The following is a 19,472-nucleotide window of genomic DNA, read 5'->3' on the forward strand; positions in this document are numbered from 1 at the left end:
AGATTAAAGTGTTTGAAAGGAATCTGAAGGGAAGGTTTTTTTTTACAAGAAAATCCCTTTCTTGTAGCAATGAAATGGCATCTTTTAACACTAAAGTGACGACCTGCACGTATGCTGAGTCAGCTAGTTATCGCGGGCGATATCAGCGATAACCTTTCTTCCCGCCAAGACTCTCACCTCAGGTTTTGACAGATTCAGCAACTGCCAGACGGTAGAAACTTATCGTCGCAATGAAGAGTTTAAGGAGAGACTTGTCTGCCAACCCGCAGGCCGCAAATGTTACCAGCAAGGTCTTCGTTAGGTCCACAAAAAGTGGGAAGGTGCAAAAGATTGTCCGCGAGCTCTATTTGAGAGAAGATATTCCTTGCTCTTCTAAGCTCTGCTCACAATGCCCGACGATTGCGCCAGCTGATGCCAATGGAAACAGTAAGGAAATTATTGCAGTGGCAGTCGAGTAAGTTGCTAATGCAAAACAGTTGCGCCGTTCATCCTTTCCGATCGCCCCGCCGGCACGACGGCATTCCCGCGAGGCCACTACCTTGTTCCGGACACAAATGCGCTGCTTAATGGAATGGATCTTTTTGAGCACACCGGGGCCTTCTACGATGTGATTGTTCTCCAGACCGTCCTTGAGGAACTGAGAAACCGATCACTACCACTCTACAACCGTCTTCTAGCCCTCGTCAAGTCAGAGGAAAAGCGCTTCTACCTCTTTTTCAACGAGTTCCGCCGAGAGACCCATGTTAGGAGAGGCCCCGAGGAAACAATCAACGACAGGAATGATCGAGCTGTGCGCATGGTAGCAAGCTGGTATGGTTCCCACCTGCAACAATCAGCGAAAAAAGGAAAGAAAGAGAAGACGATCCCGGCAATTGTGGTAATCACTGATGACAAGGAGAACCTTCGGAAATGCAAGGAAGAAAGTGTGGCGGCCTTGTCCTTATCCGACTATGTCTCCGGTTTGGAGGGGTCCGAGATGTTGCTGGATATGATCAGCGAGTCAAAGGACGCGCGAGATTCCAAAGAAACCAGTCGCGGGGAATTATTCTACCCTGAATACTTCTCGATGTCAAAACTCACTACTGGCCTGCGAGCCGGGACATTGCACCAAGGAGTGTTCAATGTTTCTCCTTACAACTACCTGGAAGCCTCCGTCAAGACCACAGCTTTCGATAAACCTCTTCTCATTCTGGGCCGTGATAACAGTAACCGTGCTATTGCAGGCGATTCTGTGGTGGTCGAAATACTGCCAAAAGACCAGTGGAAGACCCCATCAACTAAGATTGTGGACGAGGAGGCCGTGACCCGTAATGATAACCCTGATACCGAGGAGACCGAGGCTGTCGTCACGGATAGAGAACGCAAAGCTCTCCAGGAAGAAGTCAAAAAGGCTCATGGCAAGAACTCGGAGGGCAGGCCGCAACCTACTGCCAAGGTTGTTGGCGTGATCAAGCGCAGCTGGCGTCAATACGTTGGTCACGTCGACTCAAATTCTACCGGCTCACAGGCCTCTGGCAGACGGCAACAAAACGTTTTCTTACTGCCCATGGATAAGCGTATTCCAAAGATCAGAGTACGCACAAGGCAAGCTAGCGAAATTCTCGGCCAGCGTATTCTTGTTACCATCGATTCTTGGGACCGCGATTCGAGATACCCTACTGGTCACTTCATCCGGTCTCTAGGAGAGCTCGAAACTAAGGGGGCGGAAACTGAGGCTCTACTGCTTGAATACGACGTGCAGTACAAGCCGTTCCCGAAGTCTGTACTGGACTGCCTCCCATCCGAAGGACATGATTGGAAGGTCCCTGTCTCGAAGGAAGACAAGGGCTGGAATGGCCGGAAAGATCTTCGAGACTTGCTTATTTGCAGCATCGATCCACCCGGCTGTCAGGATATTGACGACGCGCTTCACGCGCGTCTCCTGCCAAATGGTAACTTCGAGGTGGGTGTGCACATTGCCGATGTGTCGCATTTCGTTAAGCCCAACAACCCAATGGATACGGAGGCCAGTATTCGCGGAACCACTGTTTACCTAGTTGATAAGCGTATCGACATGCTTCCGCATCTTCTTGGTACAGACCTGTGCTCTCTCAAACCATACGTTGAGCGATATGCCTTCTCGGTTTTGTGGGAGATTACACCTGATGCCGAGATAGTGTCTTCGGACTTTACCAAGTCGGTCATTCGCTCCCGAGAAGCATTCAGTTACGAACAAGCCCAGCTACGTATCGACGACAAATCACAGCAGGACGAGCTGACCCAAAGCATGCGCACACTCTTGAAATTCTCCAAGGTTCTCCGCCAGAAGCGTATGGACGCTGGTGCCTTGAACCTTGCCTCCCCAGAAGTCCGCATTGAGACAGAGGGTGATGAAGTGGGAGATCCTTTGACCGACGTCAAGACTAAGGCTATGCTTGAAACTAATAGCTTGGTTGAGGAGTTCATGCTTCTCGCCAACACCACTGTTGGCTCGAAGGTATACGAGTCCTTTTCTCAGACGGCTTTGCTACGTCGACACGCCACTCCCCCGCCTCAGAATTTCGAGGATCTTCAAAACCAACTCTCAAAGAAGCGGAATATGGAGCTTGATGTCTCTAGCTCGCGAGCTCTGGCTGATTCATTGGATCGCTGCGTCGATCCCAAGAACCCATTCTTCAACACCCTGGTACGTATCTTGGCAACCCGCTGCATGACCTCTGCCGAATACTTCTGCGCGGGTGCCTTTGCCGAATCTGAATTCCGTCATTACGGTCTGGCCTCGCCCATTTACACTCACTTTACTTCGCCCATTCGACGATATGCCGATCTGATGGTTCACCGACAATTGGCTTCTGCCATTGGATATGAAGGCGAGGATGGACACGCCGTCATCGAGGGTGTCAGCACCCGCAACAAGCTTGAAGACATCTGCCGGAACATCAACGTCCGTCACCGCAATGCACAGCATGCCGGCCGCGCTAGTATTGAGTACTACGTGGGTCAGGCTCTCAAGGCCCGTGGAGAGAAGATGGCCGCCGACGGTGTCGATGCAGGCATTGAAGAAGAAGGCTACGTGATGCGTGTGTTCGAGAACGGTGTTGTCATCTTTGTTCCCCGCTTCGGCATTGAAGGTGTCGTTCGTCTGGAGGATTTCGTCCTTCCCGGTGAATCTGGGGCTCGTTCTGTTGCCGAGAGACGGGAGCTAGCTCCTCACCGCACCACAGAGTTCGATAGTGAGGAATACACCCTTCGTGTGGAGGAGAAGGGTCACCCGGAGAAAGAGCGCAGTGTGACTGTTGAACTTTTCCAAAAGGTTCGTGTCAATGTCAGCTCCGTCAAAGAAGAGGGTCGTGGTGCTGGCAAGAGAAGGGTCCGTATTCTGGTTATGGAGGCATGAGCCCAAAACTACATCCATGTGGATTAGATCTATTGTCAAAATGGCGTTCAAATCAAATTAATGACAGACGATTGTCTATTTTTGTATGTTCATTTTGTCTGACATGTCTCTGTACTCTGCGTTATGCAGTTATATCAAACTTTTTTCAAAGTAATCATTCTGCGAACTAAGCTGACTGGGGCCCACAACGGAGCATTCGTTTCGGCCTCCAAGGCCGGGGAAATAGTCGCAGGGAGGGTTTGCTTCTCATTTCCGTCGCTTCCAGTTAGCGGGCCAGGTTGAACAGAATCACGGCGTTTCCGAGAACGCTCCAACTCGCCGACCTTCCAACCACGGACAATCCACAAACACAAGGAAGCACCAAAATACATGAAGCCAGTAAATAACTGAACACGCAGATATGAAGTCCCACCACCAACATCATGGCTGCGGAGCTGAAGTGCGATAGCCTCGGAGACAGTGCAAGGGGCAACAAGCGTGAGCCAAGTAATGCTTAAGCCGGAAGGGAGGTCTCTGATACCAATAATCTCCGCGAGAACGGGAGAAACAGTAGCCCAATACGTTCCTGCGACAGTGCCAACCAAAACAGCGAAGAAGCATACCACGCCCATACTATCAGCAGAAGTCCAGACGGCAAGACAGAACAGACCGCAGAGGAATGTGAGGGAAGTAGCGATATTAATGCGACCAAGCCGGTCACTGAACATGCCAACAAACGGACGGCCGAGACCCTGGCCGAGGTTGAGTAGCGCGGAGACAATACTTCCCTGGTGCGACGAGAGGCCGACAGAGAGGGCGAAGTTGGCAACGCTGAACAGCAGGGCTACGTAGCCGAGCATACTGAACACACCCCATCCGAGGAAGAGCAAAAACTCCGGACGACGCAGGAGGGGCAGATGGAAAGCCGTGAATCTACTGCCGACAGCCTTATTGCGGTCTCGGAGCAAGTTACAGCAGACCAGGTTCACGACGCAGGAAATGATACCCAAAATGCGGAACGCCCAGCCCAACCCGTATCGCGGGATAATGGCGCCCACTGCGAGGGAGTAGATCAGGCCGCCGAGACCAGACCCGGCCGCGTTGATGCCCATCGCCACGCTACGGTGTTTGTCAAACCATTGCGGAGTGATACCGACACTGCCCACGAAGAGAAAGCCCATTCCCCAGCCGAAACAGACACCTTGGCTGAGGAATATGTGCCATTTATGGGTTGCGAATGAGGACCCTATTAGAGAGAGGGTTTCGAAGAAGACGCCCAAGTTTAGCACAAGTCGTGTGCCCCATTTTTGGATCATCCACGTCGCCAACGGAGCCACCAGAAGGGCACAGGAGATACTCAAGCCGCCAGTGAAGGCATAAGATAGGGCAGATGTGTTTGGAAATACATCATTTGAGAGGTAATGGCTCAGAAAGACTCCGTAACTCTGAATAGTAACCTGTTAGTAAAATGACAGTGAATGGACATGCAAAGATTTATGACTCACGCTATTGATACCCCAAGTATGCGCATTAATCCAGAAAACGCAGGCGACACAAACCCAGCCATAGCCTCCGTCCGGGGCTACATCGCGCTTATATTTCTCATCTTCATCGATGTTCAGTGATGCTGATTGTGAATCAAGATTCTTTTCCTGTTTTGCGCTCTCTCTGTCTATATCATCCTGGTGGGAACGGATGATATCAATTGGCACATTATCTGCCATGTTAGCTCCGATATAAGCCCTGCTTATTGTGTATGAGATAAGGAGCTTTTTGGAGAGTAGACTGAAACTAGTTGCCGTTTTTGTCACGACATCGAGGTATGTAGTGAAAAGAAGCAAGAGACCAAAGTTAGCACGCTAACAAAAAAAAAAAGGGACTAGATTTCAATCAGTTTTATCTTGGTAATAATTGGAGTCATCGGATTATCGGATTATCGGACTGAATCCCGAATCTAAGGAACATTGTTCGAATAGAGGAAAATTGCCCGGGACCTCGTGGTTTATTATCTACATTCGGCGATATTGGACCAATGACGGAAGTTGATATACATAGGACCTGCTACTTTGCATCCAAAACTGTGAAGTTCTTAAGTGTCAGCGCGTTACCTTGGCTGTGGGGGTTCTCCGTGCCGAGATGCCGATGCGGAGAGAGTCCAAGTTGGGTAAATGTGGGGGATTTTCATCTCAAGAATGGATGTCTATGTTTAATTAGAAATATGTTAAGAAGTCTTTATCAAGTATAAAAGGCTATATATATTCCAATATGCACCTAAAATTGTCCAATATAGGGCTTAATAGGGTTGAATAGAAGCCAAGCCCTTATCAATAGATAAGAATGATGAGTCATCCGTTGCCTCGCGACGGGGGGTTTGTTTGGAGGGGAGCCCAATGACGCTAGCCAGCTCAGACCGTAAAGTGTAGATCGAAACTAGACTCTTCTCATCTTAGTTCATTTTGGTCCTTGATCCCTCGTCATTATCTGTACTTATCCGTATTTCTCTATCCTTGCAATTTCATGATGCATAAACATAACACTGGTCAGAGGAAGGTCTCACCTCCTGGTCCGTCCTTCATGTCCAGTGATCAAGTTTGTAAGTGACTCTTTGGTGTTGGGCCGCCCAGGGCTGACAGGTGAGTCAATAGCAACATACTTGAAGGACTTGCGGGCAAATCGTCCTGTGCGTCCCACGGGATCACGTCCATACCCAGGTAGATCAACCGCATCAACAAGCGAGCTCCCTGATAGCCTTCCTCCAAGAGCGTCCTCGGCATTCTCGATGCACAGGCCGGTCGAAGATGGCATTGAAGATAACCGACGCTCAGGGAGTGCAATGTCCCATCGCCGGGCAAATTCCCACGTTCCTAGTGGAGGCGCAATGGGTCGTCCTTTAGCTCAGGAGCCACGAACGCACTCAATCCGAAAGAACGTGTTTCCAGCACAAATCCACGCACGCACCATCCCTATCCCGGCATCTCCAGCTTTGTCCTATCGTGAAAATGGTCAACGACGACACGAAAAGGAAGAGGCACGGGCACTACGAGCGGCCTTGCAGAAAATGGATATTGAAGACGATGTCGGTCTTCACCAAGCAGCCCAGGATGAGGCCACAGAGCTAGTTTGGATGCACCAGAATCCCGGCCAAGCTTTTAAAAACCCTTATGCGCCATACCAAAATCCCGATGCCAACAAAAATAGACAAAGTCCTGTCCGAAATAGTCCGCGAGAATCTAACCCCTCGACCAATAGATTTAGCCAGTCCACGGGCTCAAGTGTTTCCTCTGATGGTAACTCTAGTCCAGAGTCAGCACGGAAACGATCCTCTCTGGCTGGACCATCAAAGAAGAATCTCAAAGTTAATTTCAAACTACCTGACGAGGAACCTGAGCAATCTGTTCCTCCCAAATCGCGCACCGTCAGCAGTGATTCATCTAAAGGAATCTTCAGAAATCCCAACGACCAAATTTATGAAGAACCCCGTGATACTCAGGAAGCAAAGCCAGAATTTTCTAAGTCTGACTCGTCGGCTTTGAAAAACAAACCGCGCAATGCTCTGGGGCGTGTTCCTAGACCTCTGCCTTGGCTGCAGAATAGAGCTCACAGCAGCCCTGTGATGGATAAAATCTCGCGGTTCGAAACCAACAAGAACCCTCCCACCCAGTCGCCTAAAGCTGGATATACTCGAAACGAAAGTGCTACTCCTCCTCCTACCCAGTCACGCAACGCCGGTTACACTAGAAACGATCCTGCTACTTCGACACCTCCCCCTGACGAAAAGGATGAACTTGTCTCCACCCCGGATGGAAGAGAGAGACGTAGTGACGATATCCGCGCAGCTACCAGCAAAAGACGCGGAGACCGCAGTGAAAAGCTACCCATGCCTTCGGCCGTCAGTGATCGAGTTGGACGCCCAATCGTGAGCTTCGACCAAGATTGGAAACCAAGTGATCAGCCGAAGCCTGATCGTCCAACTCTACCCGTAATTGAAGTTGCAGCACCGACCATTGAAGTCTCACCCCCCTCAATCGAAGTCTCCGAGCCGTCTCCAATCCCTGTGATCAATGTCCCGGACATTAAAGTACCCACTATCTCCGAGATAGAGGCTCCTTCCAAGCAACCGACCAGACCGGTGCCAAAGTCGACGAGAAGCTGCCCAACTAACCAGACTTTTCCGAGACAGCAGGGATCCGACTCCCAGAGCCGTTGGTACACACCCTATACACGATCTGGTGTCCCGACTGCAAGCTGCGAGCTATGCACACTTCCAATTTCCGGAAAAATTGTGACTGCTGGCGGATGTCGATTCCACCCGGAGTGCTTTACCTGTTTCCACTGCCACACAGCTCTCGAATGTGTAGCTTTTTATCAAGAACCAGAGTCCAGCAGAGCTGAGAGACTAGCAGCCGAGACTGATGAGCATGATCACGAGGCCCGTGTGCCCCGTTTCTACTGCCACCTGGATTTCCACGAGATGTTCAGCCCCCGTTGCAAGAGCTGCAAGACCCCCATTGAAGGAGAAGTGGTAGTGGCATGTGGTGCGGAATGGCATGTCGGCCACTTCTTCTGCGCAGAGTGCGGTGATGTATGTGTTGATTTCTTTTCTGATTGCGTATGCAAGATAATTGACTATCTCTCTTCAAATAGCCCTTCGATTCCCAAACTCCCTTTGTCGAGAAAGATGGCTTCGCATGGTGTCTCCGCTGCCACTCGCGCCGTACCGCGCCACGTTGTTTGGGCTGCAAGCAGCATGTCATGGATGAGGTTGTCATTACCGCAATTGGCGGCCAGTGGCACGAGCGCTGCTTCAATTGTCATGAGTGTGGCGATGGTTTTGGTCCGGAAGGCCGCTTCTTCGTTCGTGAAGGAGAGCCCAAGCGAACAGCCAAGGGCCGTGTGATCGGTGGTCCGGTCCAACTGGCGATCTGTGAGAGATGTGAAGGTATCCGTCTCAAGGCGCCTGGGATGTGCTAAATGCACTGTCTAGTTGCTGGGCTACCATGTTTTAACGAGATTACTGCATTTATGATAGATTCACGCATGATGTCGGTGTTTTATTGTTGCATTACCATTTCTCGGCATGTGTTCTACAACCCCCTTTCGGGGTTCATTTCGGGAGTTTGTTCGTTTTATGTTATGTTTTTGTTAGCAAGCGAAGATTGTCAGCGATGTTGGAGTATGATATTGTCAATGCATTTAGAACGGAGGAAAACGCCTCAAAACACCTCTCTCTCTTTTCATCATATCAGATCAATGGTTCCAATAACGTCCCGTATTCTCTATAATTAGGGATCCAATTCTCTTCACTCCTTCAAGCAGGCCACTCAGGATCAGCCTTGCGCCTGAAAACAGCAACATACTTGTTGCCCTTATTTCTCGTAACTTTCTTCGACTCCTCTGTCTCAAACTTCATTACCCGCACGCAAGGATCGAGAGCAAGCTCCTCCTCGGAGACCCGCTCAAACAGATCCTTACTGCTCGCAGCAGGAGCTGGCCCACCCTCCGGTTGCTCCCCGTGTAGGAAATGACGAAGGACCCAGTGGTGATACTCCTCGACATCGGTAATGGTGTACAGCAGACCGCCAGGCCGCAGAACATACGCATACTCGGAGTTCAGCGTCTCGGAGACAATACGGGCCTTGTGCTTACGGGCCTTGAAGTGCGGGTCCGGGAAGCAGATGAAGATCTTGGAGAGTTGGTGGTGGCCGAAGAAGTTGGGGAGGAACTTCATTGTGTTGCTACGGATTGCGGTGATGTTTTCGAAGTTTCCTGGGAAGAGTTTCTCGGTGCCGATTTCGTCATCGTTGGCTGAGACTGGGGTTGCGGCTGATTCGGTGCTCTCGGGTTGCGCCGAGGCGTCTTGAGTTTCGGTTGATGAGTTTGCGGCTTTGTTCTTGAGACGTTGTTGTTGGCTGCGCAGGGCGTGGATGCGAGAACTGAGGTATTCCAGCACTGAAATGCGGATTTCCATGCCTTTTTTTTCATTAGTTTCTCGTCATATTGAATTTGAATATCACTGCGCTGTACTTACCGACCATCAGGGTATCTGGCATCAATGGCGCCAGGCCAACCATCAGTCCGCCAAAGCCGCATCCAATATCCACGACTTCGACCTCCTTCGTCAACTTGCGCCCTCCACTGAGGTTCTTTTTGGATGGATCTGGATCCACAAATGCAGGGTAATGAGATGACCAATCCATATGCGCGGGGCTGAGGGGACTATTAGGGCATTAATTAGCTCTCGTTCGCAATCGGATGCATAGGAATTGTCGCCATTGAAGCTCCAAAACCACATGGATGCTCCCGTATAAATTGTCCGACGTGAAATAGGTAAAAGAGGATACATACTACTCTAGCTTGTGGTCAGAGAAGGGATTGGCGTGCGCGCGCTGGCGGAAGAATTTCTTCTGCGGCATCTTGATGACGGAGCCATCGGTGGAATCTTGTTGGGCCTGTACATTGCGACGGTACTCTTCGCGCTTGATACGCTTTGCAGGGGGATTTTGGGTGGACATTGTTGAGCAGCGGGGAGGGGAGAGAAATCAAAAATGAAGTTGAAGTCGACGAAATTGAGAAAATCCTGGCCCCACCTTTTACTCCACAGGTTGGAGTCTCTCGACTTGCTTGTCTTTCTATCTGTTGTCTCTCTATATACTTATCCTTTTGGCTTCCATTTGATCTTTTTTGACTATTTGTTCTTCTCCTAGCTCCTTAATACTCTCCAATATGACAACATCCCAATTCACCTTCCCACCAACCTACAACTTCCCCCCCTTCTTCACCCCGCAACCAAACACAACAACCCGCCACTCACAGCTTGAGAAATGGTCTTCTCTAATCCAATCCTGGTGTCGGCATCACCGTCAATACCGTCTCTCCCTAATCGACGCTGTTGAAACCCCTCTCTTCCATAACACAGCGCTGCGTAAACGCCTTGATCTGCGCGAGGCCCGCGCGGTCATCGACTGGATGACTAAAAGCGAAGAGGAAGGCGGCGGTGGGCGAAGAGCGGAGTGGATCTCTGATGCTGGAGGTGCGTCGTCTTCGGGGGGCTTGGGAAATGGTGCTGGACAGGGGCCGAAGGCTGTTGCGTGGATTTGGTGGAGGAGGCCCGAGGAATGGGCGGATGTCTTAGTTGAGTGGGTTGAGGGCACTGGGCAGAAGGGATCAGTTCTGACGGTCTATGAGCTTATTCATGGGGAGGGAGCCATGTCGCAGGGTGAGATTCTCTCTTTGGTTTTTTTTTATTATGGCGTCTAATTCGCGTCTACAGAGTTCCATGGCATGGATACTGATGTCATGCTGCGCTCGTTGAATGTCTTGGTTAAGAGGGGCAAGGCACAGATTTTTGGTGCTGAGGGCCAGGAGGGTGTTAAGTTCTTTTGAAGAGCTCAAGATGAGGTGATGAGATTTCTCTACGGGATAAATCGTGGCTATTCGTGACAAAACAAAGCGCTTCTCATGTGCAGGTCCAAGTACATGTCAAATCACGTCGCCAATACTCCAAACTTATACACAAAATCCATATTCCTGGGTTGAAAGCCCTAAAAGGATGAGGGGTGTGGACTCAATACCTTGGTATCAGTCTACTCGTCCGTGTTCTCGATCATCTCCTCGGTCAGCTCATATTGGTCGGCGGCACGTGTTTCCTGCGACATGGCCATGTCCAGGAGCCAGTCAACTCGGACAATCCGTGGAGTCTTCTTGATATCAAGTGCTAATTGGCGGAAACGAGGCCAGATTCGACCGTGATTAGCTCCGGCGCTGCTGAGGAGAAAGACATCCTTACGAGCAGGGTTGTCGTCTTCCGCTTCGCTTTCGTTGTCGCTCTCCTCCCGCCGAGAATGGTTTGATATAGCCAGACGACCACGGAAAAGCATGCACTCCCCTCCGTTTGTTTCAACAATAGATTTGAATGCATCAAAGCCTCCTCGAATGTCCTCGACGCAATAGATGCGATAGCCCTGCAGCATCTTATTCTTGTTCTTCTTTGCGTTTGTCGTGACAGAAGACAGGTTAAAATTGTACTTCTTCTCGGCTTCTTTGTCAGCCAGAGGGAAATCGGAGGGGTCAAGCAGCTCCTCCTTCTTTAGGCAACTGGTGACGAAGTCTGTGCTCACGATCGTCGGCGCATACGCGAGTGCGTTGACGAATTTGGTGGTTCGCAAGATCGACGGTGCGGCCAAATGAGTGCATCGTCGGGCATCTTGGACCACCAGTATACCAAGATCTCGAAGGCCTCGCTGTGCAAATGTCAGTAGCTTAGACAAGTCAAGTTCATGATTGCAGTAGCCAAACAAACCTTATCTGCATCCTCTTTCTTCTCGTTGCCCTTGCCTACCCATCTCTGATAGCCAGTAATCAACAAGTGCATAGCAATTGGTGGCCGAGACTTTTTCTGTCGTTTGGTCTCTACTGCCTGCTCGCCTTCGCTTTCATCCTCGGCTTCAAGTGAGGCACGCTTCTTGTTCTCTTGAACCCGGCCCTCGTCTGACTTTCGTCTGCCACCATAGATAACACCGCCCACTCGTTTTCTTTCCTTTTCGTACAAGGCAAGATCTGGGGCATATTCATGCAGTCGGGCAGTTGCTGCATCTTTTGACTTACGGCTACTAGTCGACGACGGGGTTTCGTTTTCTTTGCCCTCGGACATGATTCGAGTTCGTGCGGGTGTCTGGATAGGTCGGTGCGTCTTCCCATTGCCCTGCGGAGTACCGTGCGAAGTTTCCAGGGCATCCTCATTAATCTTCCGTTTCTTCTCAGCGGGAGGCTGCACTGAAATCATATTTTGCTTCTTGCTCTGCATTGCGCGCCGTGGGCTATGAGCGACGGTCTCCCCGGACGAGAAAAAGACCTGTTCCAAAACATTGCGATCGAGCTGGGTCTGGCCTGCGACTTCTCCGAGATTTGTTCGCAGAGGGAAATGGGTATACCTCGGATTTGAGGCTGGCTGTAGCTTCCATTTTGCATAGCTGTCTTCTAGCCACAAATGGTTGACAACTTCAAGGCCCCATTCCTTCGCTGCATTGCATTTCTCACTCGTTCCATGTGCCGTAATCAGATGGGTATTTTCTTGCTTCAATGTTTTAGTACATTCTGCACCTGCTGCTGCGACCAAGTTCTCCATGTAGATTCTTGCTTCGCCAACATAATTAGACAAGCTAATCTTCAAGCCTTCAAACCCGGGAATGGGAGTTCGTGAGACTGGGTAATGAAGAAGTCGTCTGAGGGGTGAAGTGTATGTGTTGAATGTCATGAGGCGGTAGAGCCATGCGAGACTCCCAACGTCTATATTCAGTCGCGATGCCGTGCGGTACGCAAACCCTTCCCGATAACGACAAATTAACATGTCTGCCCCATCAATATTTGATGTTATTTTGGCACCGGCTTGTTCGAGGACAGCTTGGATTGATTCCTGCAAATGCGAGCCAATTCCAAGATCCGAAGACAGCATGACAGACTTCCCTTCAAAGACACTCCGTTCACCTGGTTTAAGCGGCGAACTGGATGGCGTGGGCAGCTTAGCTGGATCTGCTGTTGACGCACCGACTAAATCCTTATTCTCTTGCCATCGGATTGGAGTTTCAGGACCAACGCGCAAGATCTCTGGGTCTGGAAGTGTATACGGACGTTCGTCGATTCGTCGGCCAAGTTTAAGGCAGTCATCAAACCTGTTCTCAGTCAGCGAGGGTCTCTGGATAATGTGCCATAAAACTCACCAGTGCGGTAGTACAATCTTCACATTCAATTTCTTCGTCTGGACGAAGCGCGCCTTGTCGGAATCGGCTGTGAGATCCACCAAGTGTGTAACCATCTGAGAAATTCTCGGTGCATACAATCCACCTTTTGCAATCACACCACCTACGATTGCATCCTTGTCTCCGTCAGGTATGTCACCACAGGTAACCACCACATCGTTCATGAACAAACGCGGGTCTGGGCTGTATTGGCGGGGATTCGCCAATTTTCGCTTCATCAGTGAGTTACTCACCCACTGTGGCTTTACCACAGGGATCAGCGCATCGCAGGCGGTATCGTAGGCTTCGAAATCAATTGTGGTAGAGATCAAATGGCTGAACTTGGCCAAATCGGGGACCTCGGCACCGGGTTGAACAATCAGGGGCTCGCCTCCATGTTGCTCGAGAGTGGTTGCGAGCTAGACGATTATATTTCGTCAGTCTGGTTCAGGCCGTACTAGTGGCAGGGAAACACGTACCTGCTCCGCGGAGTCTGTCGAAAGATCCTTGGAGCATAAAATGCAGAGGCAACAATGCTCGAAGAGCTTAGATTCTCCGTTTTCGGCGACCATGGCCAAAGTTATGGATGAAGTATGCGAGTGTTGGAAAATCCCCAGGAGAGTTGCATCCAAATGTAAAACGAAAGGCAATCGCGGACGCGCTCACGCGTGTCAGGAACGCCGGATCACGTGCACGGCGGGGATTAGATTCAGATAGGTCGAGTTTGATGTATCTCGTTTGTTATTTTGTTTGATTAAGACACTCGAGTTTGATCCTTTTTCATAATACTCCGTATTTTATGTACTACTATGAAAACCCCTCGATCTTTATATGTTGTACTCCGTATATTCGACTCTTTGGATGTTAAATAAGGAACTCCTACAACGGAAGGCTACATTACATGTCTGTTTGGTATAATCTGCCAAATGTTGGTTTAATTTTAACTTCTGATCTCGCATTTGTGGCTCTAAATACAACTATCTTCATAAATATAGACGATACTTGTACAACGTACTTATGCTTCCTCCCAGATTTCGTTTGTATACATTGGGCGGTGTAATTCTGCCAAATGGGTATAGAGCTCGAGACCTTGCACGCTTCACCCTTCGGGGCATATGGTCAAATGAAAGTGTACAACATCCAGGGAAGATTTAAACACCTTACACTAAGGCTGACACGCTCAATCCAAGAGAACATTTGGAAGCTCCCTATCTCCCCCTTATCGAGGTTCTGTATTGCGCTTGGACGGTGTGTAGGTCCTTTACAGCCGTTTGATTGTCTCGGCGTGGTGAGACCTGAACGTCTGCATGTCCATAAAGACCTAGAAAAACAGGTAAAAGAAGTACTTTTTCAATCATAAGATGGGATTTTTAGTATTCAATGACATTGGACTCGATCTATCCTCTCGATCAGACAGGCTCGAGGCGCTTCAGACATGTTTCAGCTAGTTTGCTCAGAAACTGCTTTTTACGGCGACCAGTTGCGAAACACCCAAGGCCTAACTAGCTGCAATTTCCCTTTCTCCATATCAGTCACTTTCTTCGAGCATAGGGCCATATGCCGCATCCAATCTGCTTGATGGTAGATACAGTCCAGCGAAGATATCAGTGACAGCGTCAACTGGCCACTCCTCTTGGTCCTCGGGCTCGAAGTCAACTTCAGACACAGGTTTGGACACAATCTTGCAATCAGATCCAGATTCAGATGCAAAATCAGGGTCATCATTGGAGTCATCATCAGAGAGTTCCACATAGTCATTGGCATCAAGTGTTGATGGCGCAGCCAAGATCATCAGTTGATTGGTAGGAAGATAGGACCCGCACTTAATATTATCAACGTACTTTATCTTGGGTTCTTGCTAGAAGTATACTTACTGCATAAGACGGGCCTTGCCCAGGTCGGTGAAATTGGATTCCGTACTCTGCAGCAAACTGGGCATCGGTGCGCCTGGTAGAACATATCAGTATATGACCCCCGTAGAGTAACAGAAGAGACCCACGCAATTTCCTCTAACGTATCACAATAGTAGCCGATCTGAGAGGTAGAGACGACCTTTTCCCTAGGTTCCTTTAAATAAAGGGCATCGCGCCAACCTCACATCAATACCCAACGCGTTATCGCATTATTACCAGCAATTGTTTCCTTGACAGTTACGATGCCCCACCTTCTTAACACCGTAACTATACACTATCAGAGAATACTCTGAATGTACAGAGTGCAAAACAGAATACGCACCGGCATCAGCGTGTCGATCACGAACATGACGGCTGAAGGTTGCCCGGTTGCTGAAACTGTCTCCGCACATCTGAGTGCCTTGAATCACGATGTCGCAACTATTTTGGTTAGCCAGTATTTGAGAAATTGAGGATCACATGTTGTACATGAAGACATGGCAACGATTCAGAGTGACCAGGGGGGCTTCTGGCATATGAGTAGTAGTAGCAAGAGCAGTAATAAATTGTTCCATAGTTTGACGTTCGGCTATCAATTTTAGTCCTCGACCAGGATTATTACTTGGAATAGGTCCTATGAGGCTTTAATACACTGCCGCTGCCAGAGCAAATTACCTATATTCTGTACTCACCGTGTGCGTAGCCCCAAACTGGATGTGGGTTCTCTGCATTCAGTACACCGGGATGGAGAAAGTCACTTTTAGATAACTGTGGCCAGGCTACCTCCATCCCGTTCCGATGGCTCATGGACGGACGACTGCAATGAAGATGTAAATGGAGAAAGATGGGCAGGGCATAGTGATGGCAAGGAATGAGAAAATGATGACCATCGTGGGAGGGTCTTTATAGACTTTGTACATGTATAGTGGCAAACAAGAAGTAGCATGTCTGGATGAGGTCTTGTTCATGCAGGTTTTCTATTGCTTCCACCATATTACGGCCGTCTCCAACCAGCAGTGCACCACAGGTTTCCCGTGATAAGTTTGTTAGACAGTCTTATCTTTGTGCCCAGTCATTTGGTAGTTTGCTTCCGAGTTCCTACAAAGTACTACACACATTACATACTACATGTGTATGTGTATGTACCGGATTTTAGGCCACAGTCGCGAATTTCCCGATCGGGGTGCCCGCCGCTTTATGAGGGCGATCAGGTTCCTGCTCACTGAGTATTCACAGCACAGGTGATCACTGTACAACATAAGTACCTAGAGTATACTTAGTAATGTAAAAAAAATATTGTTTAGTACTTAGGGTGTGCTTAGTGGGTGCTTAGGGTATGCTCAGTGAGTGCTCAGGTTTACTCAGTGAACACTTAGAGTATGTGACAGAAATCTGGCTGTATGAGATGTATTGTGCAAAATGACAGATAGTTATGTAGAACTCTAACTAAAATGATCAATTTGAACAATCTCTAGGGCTGTCCACTGCGGACACCGATGACTAACTGTAATATACACTTTTGTATGGTATGCCTAGTACTCGAAGTCACACGATGTCCGGGGTAATATGCCAGGTTTCAGCAATATAATTCAACGTAGTATTTGATAATTATCATTCCGAAGGAAGACCGGAGTAAGATACTCAATAATACAAGCAAATCTCCATTCTTTGCACTGAAGTACGCTAAGACTTAAACTAATTACAATACAGTGGATATGTTATAGTAACAGAAAACGAAATCGTCCTAAAGAAAAAGTACAACATAGCAAATTGTGCTTGAGGTTTAGGCCGACCAAAGCGGCAAGTATCAAGTTTCCTAATATAGGTAAATCTGGTGCCGCTATAATACCCTGCGGAGCGTCCAATGTGGCGCCGGTCGGGGTGGGGCCGATAGTCTGATCGACAAGCATTCACAGCCTATAGGTCTACGAATATATCACAGCCTACCACCTATGGCGAGCAAACGCCCTCGTTCGGATTCCCCAGAGGCATCCTTTTGTCGCCCCTGCCGCAAGGTCACGGAGCCAGACCCGCCTCCCCCAGTCCCGTCTGAGGATTCAATCTTCTCGGTCCAAACAGATGTGTCGGAATCCACGCGTGCAGCAAATCTAACCGCAATGCTTGAGCGTATTGATCGGTACACCACAAGTGCGGAAAGACCCCACGATGAAATCCTCCAAGCATCCCTTAGAAATTTCCTCGAGATGTTGCCACCAGATGGAGGCGCCGAGCTCTTGAAAGACCTCGATAGCAAGCCAGGAGACGAAGGCCTATATGAGGTTTTCAGTAACCTCTACACTGGCCTGAGATCCCGGAGTAAGTTATGATCCCTGACTCAGTCTTGAAAAAAAAATGATCAACTTATGAATCGGACTACTTAGTGATGTCGCGCTCAAAGCCTCCCTCGATTACCCCATCTCCGAACCCAAAGCGGGGCGATCATGCCGAAGCACTTAGCGCGAAGATGGATAAGCCAATCAGCCGCGACCGAAAGTTCAAAACAGCCTTGCTAGCGAGAGATGGATACAAGTGTGCCGTGACTGGGCATTTTGACCGAGGACGATATGAAGAACTTGGTTTGGATTCGCCCGATCTTAATCCTACGAATACACAAGGGGCTCATATAATTCCCTTCTCATATGGATTTTGGAACTCAAGCCAGGTAAGATAACTTTCTCTCTAAGGTAGTTGATATGAATGCTAAGTTTTAAATAGGGCCTACCTCCCGATATGGCTACTGCTTGGGAAATTTTGTACCGGTGCTTTCCAGCACTCCGACGCCTAAGATTCAACTGGGAAGATATCAACAACCTTGAGAATGGAATCACTATGGCTGAATGGATCCATTCAATGTTTAGAACATTTCGCCTTGCTTTTAAAGCAACAGTTAGCTATTTATACCTTTCAAAACAAGGCTAGGTACTGATTAAGAGGATACAGGAAGTCCCCGATCAATATGATGTTGAGACATTTGGACCGATCGGCAATGTGTATCGCAATATGATTCACGATCGGATCACTTTCACAAACCACGACTCAGCGAAGGACCATAAGCTTCCCAGTCCAATCATACTAGAGTGCCATTACATTCTAGCAAAAATTCTTAATGCTTCCGGTATGGTCGAGGCATTCGATCATGATTTTGATATATGGGAGGCCGTAAAGGAATCAGTCCATAGCCTCCGCGAAGACGGGAAGACGGATATTGGCAGTATCTTAGGATTATCATTTTTGTGCGATGATATTGCTCGATAGGGGCCCCCGGATTACAGTGAGCTGGATCCTTATATTTGTATGGTTTTGAAGATACATAGCTATTCATGACAGCAAATTAAGGAGCAAGTTCAACTTCAAGTTAATAAGGAATCCTTACAGCGCTTGCTAATGTTAGAAGGGGGATAGTTTACTAGATTGAAATTTTGAAATCGAGTTAAGCGAATATTAGCTTTTAGGATATAACATAGTTAGATAGAATATTTAAATCAATGAAACCCCTCAAAAATGTGTAGACTACAACAGTGATTGAATTATTATCTTTGGATATCTCAGTTGATACACTTCGACGTACCCTAGCTCGGAGGGGGTATAACTGGCGTATTGCGCTTGGGAGACCTGATATAAAGGATAGGAATATCTCTGCGCGTCTTGAATGAGCACTTGAGCACGTGAATTAGACCCGTGAGGATTGGTGCCGAGTAATTTGGACTAATGAGACTTGGGTAACTCCTGGATATCACCGAAAGATACGAGTAACGAGACGTGCCGATGAAGAGAGATACCCTGATTGTCTTCGACCACGACGCCGGGGTAACGGGGGCTAGATGTTTTGGGGGTCGTTTCTTGGATCTGAGAAAGGACCATGTCTCTTTTGGGAGAAGGAATGGGGCTGGATAAATGGTGAATCTTATACTGAACGGATTGCTCCTTTAATTGAAGCTTCTTCCGTTTAAGAAGTGAGAAAGATCCGATGGCTATGCACGATAATGCTCCTGGACATGCTGCTAAAGAGACATTGGAGTTCTTCGAGGCACTTGGGGTCACTGTGATAGAATGGCCTGCTAAGTCCCCTGATTTAAACCCTATTGAGGAGGTTTGGAATTGGATGAAGGACTATATCGAGAGGAAGTATGGGGATAAGCACTTTCCTTTGTCGAAGCTTCGTGGGGTGGTGCGGGAGGCCTGGGATGCTGTGCCGGAGCAGTTTCTATCTGATCTAATAGATAGCATGCCATTAAGGTGCTAGGTAGTTATTGATGCTCAGGGGGGTGCTACTACCTTCTAGTATATAGCAATTGATGGTTGAAAATATGGATTATATCTCTCGTAATTTGACTTAGTGAAATAAGAAGAAATTGAGGGTTGAGAACCCTGTTTTTTGAAAAATTCTCGTAGTATTATTCTGTAAAAATACTATATAAAATACTACACTAATTATGCGCTAGTAAAAATGGGTGGAGGTGGGTGAATCTTTATGGGGTAGACTGTTGCTGA

The 19,472-nt window shown here is 48.6% G+C and overlaps 8 protein-coding genes across 8 annotated transcripts; 4 read left to right on the forward strand and 4 right to left on the reverse strand.

The window, feature by feature from the left end:
* Positions 1-230: 230 nt before the first annotated feature.
* On the forward strand, positions 231-3,376 carry PGRI_063650 (exosome catalytic subunit DIS3; the record flags this gene model as incomplete). Its single annotated transcript, XM_040794079.1, has 2 exons — positions 231-426; positions 477-3,376. The coding sequence occupies 2 exons, from the start codon at positions 231-233 to the stop codon at positions 3,374-3,376; spliced, it is 3,096 nt and encodes a 1,031-aa protein (XP_040649329.1).
* A 134-nt stretch (positions 3,377-3,510) lies between these two features.
* Positions 3,511-5,079, reverse strand: PGRI_063660 (MCT family MFS transporter; the record flags this gene model as incomplete). The annotated part of the gene is made up of 2 exons (XM_040794080.1): positions 3,511-4,812; positions 4,861-5,079. The coding sequence occupies 2 exons, from the start codon at positions 5,077-5,079 to the stop codon at positions 3,511-3,513; spliced, it is 1,521 nt and encodes a 506-aa protein (XP_040649330.1).
* A 1,055-nt stretch (positions 5,080-6,134) lies between these two features.
* Positions 6,135-8,326, forward strand: PGRI_063670 (LIM domain protein; the record flags this gene model as incomplete). Its single annotated transcript, XM_040794081.1, has 2 exons — positions 6,135-7,937; positions 8,000-8,326. The coding sequence occupies 2 exons, from the start codon at positions 6,135-6,137 to the stop codon at positions 8,324-8,326; spliced, it is 2,130 nt and encodes a 709-aa protein (XP_040649331.1).
* A 337-nt stretch (positions 8,327-8,663) lies between these two features.
* trm8 (tRNA (guanine46-N7)-methyltransferase) lies at positions 8,664-9,867 on the reverse strand (the record flags this gene model as incomplete). Its single annotated transcript, XM_040794082.1, has 3 exons — positions 8,664-9,325; positions 9,384-9,571; positions 9,701-9,867. 3 exons carry the CDS (start codon positions 9,865-9,867, stop codon positions 8,664-8,666), a joined length of 1,017 nt encoding a protein of 338 aa, XP_040649332.1.
* A 211-nt stretch (positions 9,868-10,078) lies between these two features.
* Positions 10,079-10,738, forward strand: PGRI_063690 (ESCRT-II subunit protein VPS25; the record flags this gene model as incomplete). Its single annotated transcript, XM_040794083.1, has 2 exons — positions 10,079-10,571; positions 10,626-10,738. 2 exons carry the CDS (start codon positions 10,079-10,081, stop codon positions 10,736-10,738), a joined length of 606 nt encoding a protein of 201 aa, XP_040649333.1.
* Positions 10,739-10,938: 200 nt separating this feature from the next.
* On the reverse strand, positions 10,939-13,661 carry PGRI_063700 (uncharacterized protein; the record flags this gene model as incomplete). The annotated part of the gene is made up of 5 exons (XM_040794084.1): positions 10,939-11,595; positions 11,655-11,911; positions 11,960-13,023; positions 13,072-13,508; positions 13,569-13,661. The coding sequence occupies 5 exons, from the start codon at positions 13,659-13,661 to the stop codon at positions 10,939-10,941; spliced, it is 2,508 nt and encodes an 835-aa protein (XP_040649334.1).
* Positions 13,662-14,617: 956 nt separating this feature from the next.
* Positions 14,618-15,517, reverse strand: PGRI_063710 (Zinc finger, C2H2; the record flags this gene model as incomplete). The annotated part of the gene is made up of 5 exons (XM_040794085.1): positions 14,618-14,911; positions 14,964-15,036; positions 15,089-15,098; positions 15,325-15,422; positions 15,471-15,517. The coding sequence occupies 5 exons, from the start codon at positions 15,515-15,517 to the stop codon at positions 14,618-14,620; spliced, it is 522 nt and encodes a 173-aa protein (XP_040649335.1).
* Positions 15,518-16,933: 1,416 nt separating this feature from the next.
* Positions 16,934-18,236, forward strand: PGRI_063720 (HNH endonuclease signature motif containing protein; the record flags this gene model as incomplete). The annotated part of the gene is made up of 4 exons (XM_040794086.1): positions 16,934-17,297; positions 17,363-17,643; positions 17,697-17,867; positions 17,922-18,236. The coding sequence occupies 4 exons, from the start codon at positions 16,934-16,936 to the stop codon at positions 18,234-18,236; spliced, it is 1,131 nt and encodes a 376-aa protein (XP_040649336.1).
* Between the last annotated feature and the right edge of the window lie 1,236 nt (positions 18,237-19,472).

Source organism: Penicillium griseofulvum (assembly GCF_001561935.1).
Source record: "Penicillium griseofulvum strain PG3 chromosome Unknown contig_91, whole genome shotgun sequence".
Taxonomy (NCBI): Eukaryota; Fungi; Ascomycota; class Eurotiomycetes; order Eurotiales; family Aspergillaceae; genus Penicillium; species Penicillium griseofulvum.